Source organism: Ovis canadensis, chromosome 6, assembly GCF_042477335.2.
Source record: "Ovis canadensis isolate MfBH-ARS-UI-01 breed Bighorn chromosome 6, ARS-UI_OviCan_v2, whole genome shotgun sequence".
In the NCBI taxonomy this organism is placed as follows: domain Eukaryota; kingdom Metazoa; phylum Chordata; class Mammalia; order Artiodactyla; family Bovidae; genus Ovis; species Ovis canadensis.
In genome coordinates, this window is record NC_091250.1 from 108,502,755 (window position 1) to 108,515,486 (window position 12,732).

At 42.2% G+C, this 12,732-nt stretch overlaps 1 protein-coding gene and 1 long non-coding RNA gene across 3 annotated transcripts in view; one reads left to right on the top strand and one right to left on the bottom strand.

Moving 5' to 3' along the window:
• CCNI (cyclin I) overlaps positions 1–9,007 on the bottom strand; it is a 35,310-nt gene extending 26,303 nt beyond the window's left edge. The window contains exons 1-2 of the mRNA XM_069594430.1: positions 8,136–9,007; positions 1,478–1,634 (exon numbers count right to left, since the gene is read on the bottom strand). Of these exons, the coding sequence (XP_069450531.1) occupies positions 1,478–1,591 (114 nt within the window). The 5' untranslated portion in view covers positions 1,592–1,634; positions 8,136–9,007. The remainder of the gene's footprint in view (positions 1–1,477; positions 1,635–8,135) is intronic.
• The window catches only part of LOC138442666 (uncharacterized), a 75,674-nt gene continuing 70,837 nt past the window's right edge, over positions 7,896–12,732 (top strand). Inside the window, exon 1 of one of the 2 annotated variants that reach the window (XR_011257811.1) lies at positions 7,896–8,018. This is a non-coding gene — a long non-coding RNA (uncharacterized lncRNA). Of the gene's footprint in view, positions 8,033–12,732 lie in introns of both variants that reach the window. The other variant, XR_011257810.1, reaches the window with a different exon arrangement.

Sequence of the window (12,732 nt, forward strand, 5' to 3'; positions counted from 1 at the left end):
TTCCAAAGAATCAAGTGTGTGCGGTCTTATGGACTATATAAGGGAAGCCCTCAAAGGATCAAGTGAGATATTAAATGTATTTGATAACACACGCAAATGTTCCTAGTATAAAAGGCTTTCATTCAAATTAACTAATTTTCCAATTCCCTAAATGACAATTAAGTAACACTAAAAGCAAAACATGTATTTCTTCAGCTTGTGGGAAAGAAGATAAAAGCAGGCTGGAATTAGAAAAAGCACATAGATATCAATAACCTATGGTGTGGTGATTTAGTGCTAAGTCATGTCTGACTCTTATGACCCCATGGACTGCAGCCCACTAGGCTGCTCTGTCTGTGGAATTCTCCAGGCAAGAATACTGGAGTGGGTTGCCATTTCCTATTCCAGGGGATCTTCCCAACCCAGGGATCGAACCCAAGTCTCCTGCATGCAGGGGGGATTCTTCACTGTTAAGCTACCAGAGAAGCTTAGATACTGTCATTTGCTTACACATACTGAAAATTTATTGGCCATTATTATTTATCCCAAGCACAGAGCTAGGTACTAGGGATAAACGATGTGTAAAGACATGTTATATCAGTAAATTTTGGGGAGTAGACATATTCACAGCTATTTGTTAAAAAAAAAATAAAAACTCTAATTATATGAAATTTCTAAGAGAAAAGGCATATCACTTCAGTTCAGTCACTCAGTCATGTCCGACTCTTTGCAACCCCATGAATCACAGCACATCAGGCCTCCCTATCTGTCACCAACTCCCAGAGTTTACCCAAACTCATGTCCATCGAGTTGGTGATGCCATCCAGCCATCTTATCCTCTGTTGACCCTTCTCCTCCTGCCCCCAATCCCTCCCAGAATCAGGGTCTTTTCCAATGAGTCAACCCTTCGCATGAGATGGTCAAAATATTGGAGTTTCAGCTTCAGCATCAGTCCTTCCAATGAACACCCAGGACTGATCTCCTTTAGAATGGACTGGTTGGATCTCCTTGCAGTCCAAGGGACTCTCAAGAGTCTTCTCCAACACCAAAGTTCAAAAGCATTAATTCTTCGGCGCTCAGCAAAAGGCATATAGCCAACAGTAATTAAGAGGTAAGCTGGTGATTATCTCCCTAGTTTTCAACACTGACACGACCTTAGTAGGTTATGTAATTCTTTACTAATATTTATGAAGGAACAAGCTTTTGATCACTAAAGATAAGGATGTGATTATGTTCAGCCTCTAAGGTGAGCTATGTATCTAGAAATAGAGAAGGCCTCCTACTCTAAGTATTGTGCTACAAGGAAAGGGAAGGGACACACCTATGTTCCTAAAGGTGTAACCCAGATAAAACGGAAAAGCAAACAGTTCATTTTTTCTCATATAAAGAATATCTTTATATATGATATACATATTTCTCCAATGCAGTGTCAAGATACTGTTACATATGATAGTGGTAATAAAAGCCACCTATTTAGAGTGAAGAGAGAAATCTTTACCTGATTTGTAGGTATTTTCGGCACATTCACTTTCCACATCTGGGCTTCCCTAGAGATTGCCTTTTCCAATAGGAAAGACAATCTCTGGTTTTCCAAAGGCCCTGGAAACTTCATGATATCCTATGGATCTGCCTGCCACCCAGCTTGATGTAGCTACCTATAAAAGCAAATATAAAACAATGTTCTATATTTAATTACACATATATAGTTAGGTGTAGCATTGTATAAATATGTTGGTACTTATTAAGCAATTCATAAAATAAAAATGTTATGAGGCAATATAGGATTTTACAACTCTTTAAAATATCATGTATTAAAATGTTTACAACAATCATCAGTTATCTAAAACATTCTCCCTTTAAATCTGAAATTCAGTTATAGAGACAAAAACATGACCATATAATTGACAGAATCTTTGATCAAAACATCAATGTGTCAAAACTAAGTCATAGGCTTTTTAAACTAGAAATTTTTAGAACTAGTTGTCCCAAATATTCCTGTTTAAAATCTAATTGGATAAGGGCTAAGCAGTCTCTTCATTAAAATCAAAACCATTTCCACTTAGTATGAAACTATCCCCTTAAGTATGAAACCATCCTGAACTGTGCTTCCCAATACAGTATCCACTAGCTACACAAGTAAATATTAAAATTAGAACTGAATAAAGTTAAAATTCCTCAGTCACACTAGTCATATTTCAAGTACTAAACAGCTACATGTGGCTAGTGAATACTGCACTGGACAGTACGGCAAAGGACCATTTCTATCAAGGCAGCAACTTCTACTTGACAATGCTGATCTAGAAAGCCCAACAGTAAGGTAACTGGCACCAGTGGTAAAGAACCCACCTGCCAATGCAGGAGACACAGAGATGTGGGTTTGATTTGTGGGTTGGGAAGATCCCTTGGAGGAGGAAATGGCAACCCACTCCAGTATTCTTGCCTGTGTAATCCCATGGACAGAGGGGCCTGCCAGGCCCCAATCCACAGGGTTGCAAAGAGTTGGTCACAGCTGAAGTGACTTAGCATGCGAGGTAACTGGCACTCTAAAATGAGCAAGTCTAAAATGCAAAGTCTAGATCAGCACAAAGCATCGTCTGAGAAGATATTTCTACATTAAAGCTTAAAAAAAAAGGAAACCACAGAGATTTAACTGTATGTAGAAAACTGGAGACACTGTGGAAGGATGTCAAAAAAAGGTAATTAGATTTGATGGAAGTTAACTGCCAAAGAATTGATGCTTTCGAATTATGGTGCCAGAGAAGACTCTTGAGAGTCCCGTGGACAGCAAAGAGATAAAACCAGTCAATCCTAAAGGAAATCAACCCTGAACATTCACTGGAAGGACTGATAACTGAAGCTCCAATACTTTGGCCACCTGATGTGAAGAGCCAACTCACTGAAAGAGACCCTGATGCTCGGAAAGACTGAGGCCAGGAGGAGAAGGGGGCGGGGGCAACAAAGGGTGAAATGGTTGGATGGCATCAGCAACTCAATGGACATGTATGTGCATGCATGCCCAGATTCTGCACCCCTACAGACTGTAGCCAGCCAAGTTCCTGACCATGGGATTCTCCAGGCAAGAATTCTGGAGTGGGTTGCCATTTCCTATTCCAAGGGATCTTTCTGACTCAGGGATAGACCTGCATCTCTGGAGTCTCCTGCACTGGCAGATAAGATTTTTTGAGCAAACTCCAGCAGATAGTGAAGGACAGGGAAGACTGGCATGCTGCAGTCCATGGGGCTGCAAAAGTCAGACACAACTTGGTGACTGAACAACAACAAAACAACTAAAAGGGTTATTAAACTCAGAAAAAGAGATTATGCAAGAAAGTAAATATAAGAAAATATAATAATATAAGAAAAGCTATGAAAACCTGGACAGCATATTAAAAAGCAGAGACATTACTTAGGTCATATAGTCAAAGCTATGGTTTTTCCAGTAGTTATATATGGATGTGAGAGATGGACCATAAAGAAAGCTGAAAGTCGAAGAACTGATGCTTTCGAACTGTGGTGCTGGAGAAGACTCTTGAGAGTCTCATGGACTGCAAGATCAAACCAGTCAATCCTAAAAGAAATCAGTTCTGAATACTCACTGGAAGGACTATGTTGAAGCTGAAGCTCCAATACTTTGGCCACCTGATGTGAACAGCTGACTCATCAAAAAGACCCTGATGCTGGGAAAGATTAAAGGCAGGAGGAGAAGAGGATGAAAGAGGATGAGATGGTTGGATGGCATCAATGACTCAATGGACATGAGTTTGAGCAAGCTCCAGAAATTGGTGACCAACAGGGAAGCCTGGCATGCTACAGTACATGGGGTCGTAAAGTCAGACACGACTGAGCAACTGAACTGAACTGAAATATAATAATATACCACAATATTTACAAAGCAATAATAAAATACTGAATAGAGACTTCAACACAAAGACTGTGATAAAACTACACTGGCAAGATGAGGGGAGTTAGAAGGCAGAATGAGAGCCTCATCTTTATATTTCAGAAGAAAACATAAATAATATCTAAAACTCAAATATCAAAAAACAGCAGCAATTATTTGAAAGTATGATTTTTAAATCACAAGAGAAAAAGCTAAGAGCAAAGAGTGGTTAAACCTCTAAGGAATGAGAAGAGAAGAGAAGAGAGTGGGGAAGTCAAGTAGCAGGGGAATGCTGTTTTTCACTGAAGACCTCAAATAACTATTCCATTTTATCAACTATATACCTGTATTACCTATCTGCTTCAGATTCCAGGGATGCTTTAAAAAAATGTTTTAATGTCTAGTTTTAACAAAGTCCCTAATTTTTTATAAAAATATTTGAAAAAAACAAAATATAGAAGCCTCATCTTCAATTTCTGTGTTCCCTCTGCCCCAACTCTAGCTAATATCCTCTTCCCTATGAATCACCCCACATATTTCACTAACTTACTGCTTAACCTACTGCAAACTACCTCTGATTAACAGGACAGTTATTTTCTTTTTGCTTCTTTAAACTTCTGGGTTTTTGCAAATTTTTTATACCAAGCATGAAGTGCTTTTTATATTAAGAAACAAATAACTTAGAGTGGAAAATAGAAACCATCCTGAAAGGTCCATCTAAAAGGTAATTTCTTCCAAGAACTATCTTCCCTATAAATTCCTTTGCATTCATATCATGTTTTCATAACCCACAGGGCCCATAGCAGTGTCCTGATGAAACAGAGATAGAATCAAAGGCTCATTTCAACCCTTGGGGCCAAAACCAAAAAACTATAACCAAAACAAACCCAACCAAGTCTGATCTCTTTCAGAGATCAAGCCTTCAAATGTTTGAAGGCTGTTATCATGCTCATCAGTTCATCCTCTGCAGAAATGAAAAACTATTCAAGAGTTCCTCATGTGACATGATTTTAGCTCTTCAAAATTAGCACCAATTACTAATGCCCTCTAAGACCATTAGCTACTTTTTTAAAAAGGGGCTACTGAATTACCGAGACAAAATTTATGCTAAAACTCTAAGACTTTCTAAGGCACACTCTTAGGCAAACTTCTCTACCTCCCTGCCTCATTGTGTGAGGGCTTTTGGTGCTTTTTTGGGGGGTAGGGGAGGACATTACATTTTTGTTCAGGACCTTAAATGCATTCTTTCTTTAAACAAAGTTGTCTTGTTAAATTCCATTTACTGTTATATTCTGCTGAGATGTTCTGAGATTCCAATTTTGTTGCCTTGGTACTTTTCTCCACAATCTGAGATAAACAGACTCACTATAATTTCATTTAAAGTAAACATAAATATTAACCTCAGAAACACGAGTGTAAACTAGATAATCACCTGTCAAGAGGTATTTAGAAGAAATACCTATACTGGATGCAGACTGAACTCCTTAGGTTCTAAGACTTCTTCTAAACCTAATTTTAATCAGTAATTGATTAACTCTTGTCAAAACTTATTTCATTCCTTTAGCTACTCTCACCAGGGTGGCTCACCAGGATCTGCCAGCTTTCTAAAATTAGTAAGACAAACTAAAAGAAAACCCCATACCCAAATGGCTTCACTGGTGAATTCTACCAAACATTTATAGAAACATTAAGACAAATTCTTCATAAACTCTTCCAAAAAATAAAGAGGAGGAGTCCTTCTCAACTCATTTTGAGGCCAGTTATAATCCTGCTACCAAAATCAAAGACTACAATAGGAAAACTGTAGACCAATATATACTTCTTTTAAATACAGAGGCAGAATTCATCAACAAAATACTAGCAATCTGTATCTGAAAACATAAAAAGGGGATTATACACCATAACCAAGCGGGATTTAGCCCAGGAATGCCAAGTTGGTTTAACATTCAGAAATCAATGTAACATGCCACAAAGTGAGGTGAAAGTCGCTCAGTCCTGTCCGACTCTTTGCAACCCCATGGACTATACAGTCCATGGAATTCTGCCACTGGAGTGGGCTGCCTTTCCCTTCTCCAGGGGATATTCCTAACCCAGGGATCGAACCCAGGTCTCCTGCATTGCAGATGGATTCTTTACCAGCTGAGCCACAAGGGAAGCCCTACACCAAATCAACAGGAAAAACAAACAAACAAAACACAATAGGGAAACAACAAAGATGTCATATTACCTTAAACTTCAAAAAAAATGGGATATAAATAATACAAGCATGGAGGACATCCATGGGGATGTTCCAGATTTTCCACTCTACAGAAAAGTGAAACTGCAGTATCTATCTGATCTGGCTACTGCAGATCAGATATAAACTCATTATCTGGATCCTGTAGAGAGAGGGTCACTTTTGGGTCAACTGACATAATGAGAATTCCAACAGATATGACAAAAAGTAAAAGTATCAATGTTAAGTTTACTAAAGTGGATAACTTTACTGTGATAACTGATTATCTGTAGGATGGTCTCTCCTATTAACCTTGATGGCAAACACTCTCCAGAGTTCAGCACTGTGCTAAGTAAATAATAATAATAGTTTATACTTGTTAAGTGCTTAGCTAAAAAATAGTAAGTGCTTATCACTTGGCCAGGTATTGTTCAAAATACTGCCATATTAACTCCTCAAACTCAAAGAACGGTATTAAATTTGGTGGTGGGGGTTTAGTCACCAAGTCGTGTCCAACTCTTTCAACCCCACGGGCTGTAGCCTGCCCAGCTCCTCTGTCCATAAGATTTTCCGGGCAAGAATACAGGAAAGGCTTGCCATTTCCTTCTCCAGGGGATGTTCTGTACCCAGGGATCAAACCCAGGTCTCCTGCAGTGCAGGCAGATCCTTTACATACTGAGCTACCAGGGAAGCACATTATTAAGTTTGTATTTTTATTAAGCCTCTTTTAAAGACGAAGAAACATGCACAGAAAGGTGAATAATCTTCACCTTTGATCGTGGCATACATTCAGAATAAAACATGTACACACCGCTAAGCTTCCAATCTTAACCAAGAAACATTTCAGAGTTCCATTCTCAACTAGTATGTCACACTGCCATGAAAACTCACTTAACTCAGTTTAACTGCAAACCATCCAAGTGCACCTTCCCAAAACACGCTGATTCTACTAGTCTACTCTTCACCAGTATTTAGAAACTTCTAGTTCAGAAGCTCGGAACTTCTGATGTGTCTGGTCCCAGACTAGCAAATCTGAATCTTGCCCATTCTTTCTTGTCTGTTCCCTTCTACTTTGTCTGCCACAAATGACCTGGAAAAGCTAGAAGCAGATAACACTACTTTAATTTTTTCCGAGATACAGACTGTATAGCACAGTCAGACTGCCTGGGATGGGAATTCTGGCCACCGTGTCCTGGCTGTCATCTAGTAGGGAAAATCAATTTTATGGAGCCTCAGTTTCCCTCATCTGTAAAATGTGTCTGAATCACCTACCCCTGTGAAGATTCAGTAAGTTGCAAACCACTTAGAACCATGCCTGTCCAATAGTAAGCCTCAACAAGTGTTACTATTAACATCATAATGTCACACTGCTATTGTTCAAACGCTGAGTGGCTCCCACCGACAGAATAAAAGTTGAATACTTTGACATTCAAAGATCTCCAGTCTGATGCCATCCTACCTCCGGAAAGATACCCTTCCACTACTTTGCTATCTAATTCGCAACTCCTACCCAAACGATCTGCAGTGGAATCACTAGCTCGGCAGAGGGCCTTCCGCCCTCTTCAACTTTTCGGTCTTACCTGCCCTTAGGGTGCAAACTCTTAAGCTCAGCTCCTTCGGCAGATCTTCCCCACCCACCCAAAACTCCGAGTAACGTTCCTCTCCCCCGCCTTCCCGCAGGTTTTCCCCATCATCTGCACCCCACCCCACCCCGTCCCGTCCCCAGCACCGCCTGCTTTGCGAAGTGAACGATTTTCCCCCGGGTCCCTTGGGGGCGTTGAGGTCTAGGGTTGGGGGTGTGTCCTTCTTTGTGTATCCCCCGGGCTCGCGGAGCCTAGAACGCACACTAGGAGGCGATTTGCTGCAGCTACAAAAAAAGTTACGCGCTGACGGAAAAAACTGGCCCGAAAGGGAACCCAGCGGAGCTGTTTCCAAACTGGGCAGGTGCCGAGTTGTTGGTGAGAGGGGTGGGGTGGGGGGTGTCCGGCAGGTTTCCCCGACGGAGCGCGCGGCGCTGGAGGGGGTCGCGCGCGGATCGCGAGGACCGTCCCCGCCCCTCACCTTCTCCTCCTCTTCTTCCTCCTCCTCCTCCTCCCCGGCAGAACTGTAGACCTCAAAGTGGTGACGAGGGGTCATCCGGGGGCCCGTTACCACCTCATTTTCCTCTGCGCGCGGCGACGAGACGCGCGGGACCAGGACCGGGCCGACTGAGGAGGGAGAAGAGGGGGAAGCGGGCCGGAGGGCGCGGGCGCTGGCGCTCGAGCAGGACGCACGGCTGCAGCCGGTGGGCTGGTCAGCGAATTAGTTCCATGACGCCCCCGGACCTGAGGCCGCCGCCGCCGCCGCCGCCGCCGGTCCCGCTCCTCCAACCGCCGCCGCTTGTGCCTGGGTGGGGAGGGGGTTCCCTCTCGCCATAGGGCGGCGGGGGCCGGGGAGAGGCGGGGGGTGAGACCGGCTCTGCCCCTGCCCAGGGGAAGCGCCTCCGAGGGGAAATGGTGAAAGGGGGGGAAGGGGGAAAAATAAAAAAAAAAATAAAAAGGAAGGGGAAAGGGGGGAGAAAAATAAGAAAAAGCGAGACAGAGGCGATACCGCGTCCGCTCGCGGGGAAGGCTGGGGAGGGAGGGGAAGAGAGAAAGAAGTGCCGGCTTCTTCGGCTCCGCCCTCGCGGACCGATTTCTAGACTCGCTCACTCCCCGTAAACAACCCTGGTTTGGTCTCACATCCTCCAACTTTTCCCTCTCCGCCGCTTTTTCCGTCCAACGAACGTACTCAGAAGTTCGGCAAAAAGCTGGGCTGTTGGCAACGGGCCGGGAAAGTCTTTGGCATTGGGGTAGGAGGGGTAAGGAAAGCTAAAGGTGCGTGGACTCGTTTCCATAGAGCAGCGGAAGGGTTTTCTCTTCGACTGCACGGTGACGTAAGCGCCTCCTCGACTCGCTGGAAAAGGCGTGCGGAGGCAGGAGAGTGGGCTGCGCATGCGCCCGGAGGAAAGAAAGACCAGGCTGAGCGCTCTGCTAGGGGGTGGGGTTTTATCTGGATGCTCTCCTGGCCAAACCTAGGGCTACCAGGTTTTATCCAGCCCATCTTTGTCTTTGGGGCTTGTGAAAGGATCTTTTGGGGAAAAAGCCGGCGATCTGTTGCGGAAAAGTCTTGCATTCTTTGTTGACCTCGCAAAAAGTTCTGTGTTCTCTTCTCATCGTTGACATAAAAATAGAATTGCAGGGTTGTTTTTTTTTCTTTTTGCTGCCACGTCGTGGGTGGAGGGAGATTCTCAAGTGTATTAGCGATCGGAGAAATTGCGGAGGGCATATTCTTAAGCACCTTTTCTTTTAAAACTAAATTACATTGCTGGCAGCCGGGAACCTACTTGGTAAGGCGCCAAGGAAATTCTATACTGTTAACCAACGCATCTGAGTATTTCAGAGTAGGGTTACTACCACGTCTGTTAATGAGTGTGTGATAACATATAAATGTGTTTTATTTGGGGTTCTTTACGGGTTTTGGTGATTTTTTGCTTATCTTTTTAAATTATTGTAGTTATAAAAAGAATAGAATTACAGAAAGTTTTGAAAAAGGAAAAAAAAACCCAAACTGAACTGTTTACAGAAGTAGTCGCATTTGTGTTTTCCATTTCTGGGTTTTATATGCCTGTTTTTAACAGTCACTTAAATTTGTTTTGAGCTTATTCAGCCAGCTAGGTGTTAATAAGCTCTAGCAAACTGGAAGTAACTAAGACAAATAGCTTCTACCTTCGTGGAGTTTACTATCCAAACACAGAGGAAAACCGTGGAGCTAATTATCATTAACTAAAATCACCCAAAAGGGTGATTTGTTTACTTGTACGTTACATTCCCTCTGTAGAATATAAGGTCTAGGATGGCTGGGGTCTTGCATGTTTTATTTTACCTTCTATTCCTGCATGTAAAAGGCTCTCAATACTTGATCACTGACTAAATAATTAGCCTTATTAAGATGGAAAATTGCAGGCTGCTATGGAAACACCTAATCCTAGACTAGTTAGGGATATCAGAGAAGGTTTCTGTGAGGAAAAGACATTTAAGATGATACTTGAAACCACTGGTCATCAAAGTGGGGAAAGTGTGATACAAGCAGAGGAAACAAATGCAAAGACTCTGGATCTTAGATATTTTAAAAATCTCTAAAAGCAGTGTGGCTGGTCTTCAGGGAATTGAGGGGGAGAGCTCTGAGGTCAGAGGCAGAGGGCATGTCCCTATGACAGCAGGGACGGGAAACCCAGAAAGGATTTTAAGAAGGTCGTAGTTTGCTTTTTTTTTAACCCCTGACTTCCCAGGTGGCGCCAGCGGTAAAGAACCCCCGTGCCAATGCGGGAGACAGAAGAGCCGGGTTCAATCCCTGGATTGGGAAGATCCCCTGGAGGAGGGCATGGCAACCCACTTCAGTATTCTTGCCTGAAGAATCCTCATGGACAGAGGAGCCTGGCTGGCTATAGTCCATAGGGTCGCACAGAGTCTGACACAACTGAAGCAGCTTAGCACACATGCATCCTTTTTCTTGCATGGTCTGTATGGCTGCATGGTCTTCCTTCTACATAGGCAACATTTATTTTGCATAATACCATTCTCTGTTGGACAGTGAAATTGCTTATGATTTTCAGTACTGTAAGAATACCAATTCCATTCCCAGGTATGTAGTCAAAAGAAATGTAAACATGTCCATGCAGAAACTTGTATGTAAATGTTCATAAGGGCATTATTTATAATGACCGAAAAGGGAGACAACACACACAACACACACAACTGCTGAATGCATGGTCAAATGTCTATACAATTAAATAATATTTGGCCAAAGGAAGTACTGATATATGGTGTAACATGGATAACCATTGTAAACAATGTGCAGTCTTTTGTGGCTGGCTGCTTTTACTTAGCATAATGATTCTATTTATATGAAATGTTCAGAATAGGCAAATCTATAGACAAGAGTAGATTGTGCAGGTGCTAAGTGGCTTCAGTCATGTCCGACTCATTGTGACCCTCTGGACCATGGCTCACCAGGATCCTCTGTCTGTGGGATTCTCCAGGCACAAATACTGGAGTGGGTTGCCATGTCTTCCTCCAGGGTATCTTCCTGACCCAGGAATCAAACTCATGTCTCTTACCTCTCCTGCATTGGCAGGTGGATTCTTTGCCACTAGCTTCCCTGGTGGCTCAGAGGTTAAAGCATCTGCCTCCAATGCAGGAGACCCGGGTTCGATCCAGGAAGATCCCCTGGAGAAGGAAATGGCAATCCACTCCAGTATTCTTGCCTGGAGAATCCCATGGTCGGAGAAGCCTACAGTCCATGGGGTCTCAAAGAGTCGGACGCGACTGAGCAACTTCACCTCTTCATCTCACCTCACCACCTGGGAAGCCTCAGAAAGTGGATTAGTGGTTGCTTAAGACTAAGAATGGAGATGTGATTGGGAAATGATGAGTAAATGTTTTGGGGTTTCTTTTTGATGAAAATATTTCACAGTTGATTGGGGTGATGGTTGCAAACTCTAAGTAAGTTACTAAAAGCTATTGAATGGTACACATTAAACAGATGAATTATCTGAGATGTGAATTATATATCAGTAAAGCTGTTACCAAAAAAACGAAGGGAAAAAACAAAAAGAACAATTAACATCTTCAAGTATAAGCTTTTTCTGGGCTATTTGCATTTTTATGGCTTTTGATGTATACCAATTTGCCAAAGTGCTTGGCAGAAGAGTTGACTCAATTAAAATGCAACCCGGAGTATTTAAGAGCTCTCACTTCATTACATACTTAGCCTTTGTGAAGCTTAGTTTTAATAAAACTGTCTTACTGTCTGTGAGATTGCCAGTGACAGTTTGATCTAGAATACTATAAATATAGTTATAAGTAATTAATTGGTAAGTAAGGAACTTGTTCCAGTTGTCCTAACAAAAAATATGGACTTTTTTATTAATAACTAATATCATTTTTTAAAAAATGAATGGCAGTTATAACACATGAAAAGTCTTTGAAATTCTGTGAGAAAATAAGGCATATAAAGAAAACTTTAATACTGTATTGATAGGGAATTCATATTTTTTCAATTAAAAATTTTTAGGAATATTTTGTCCCAAATAATAAACTACCTTTCTGCACCTGGTGTGTGTGTGCTCACTCGCATCTGACTCTTTGCGACTGCATGGACTATAGCCCACCAGGCTCCTCTGTCCATGAGATTTCCCAGGCAAGAATACTGGAGTGGGTTCCATTTCCTTCTCTAAGGGATCTTTCCCACCCAGGATCAAACTCAAGTCTCCTGCCTTAGCAGGCAGATTCTTTACCATTGAGCCACCTGGGAAGCTTCTGCATGTTAAGTACTAATAAATAAAATATATCGATTACTCACTATGTACGAGGCATTGCACTGAGCGCTTTTATTGCTTTCTGCTGTGCTTATTCCTACAGCACTCCTCTACTGTAGGTATTTTTGTTATCCCCATTTTTCAGAAGATAAAGAAGTAAAGTAAAAAGTAAAAAACAACAGCAATAATAAAATAAGAGGTAAAGTAAATCCTCAAGAGGGGTCACGCAGCTTGGAGAGGCGCAGCCAGGATTCCAGCTTGTCTTACTCCCGAGTCCGAAGTGTTTTTAGTTACCAGTCTTTACTGCCTCCCCTACGGGTA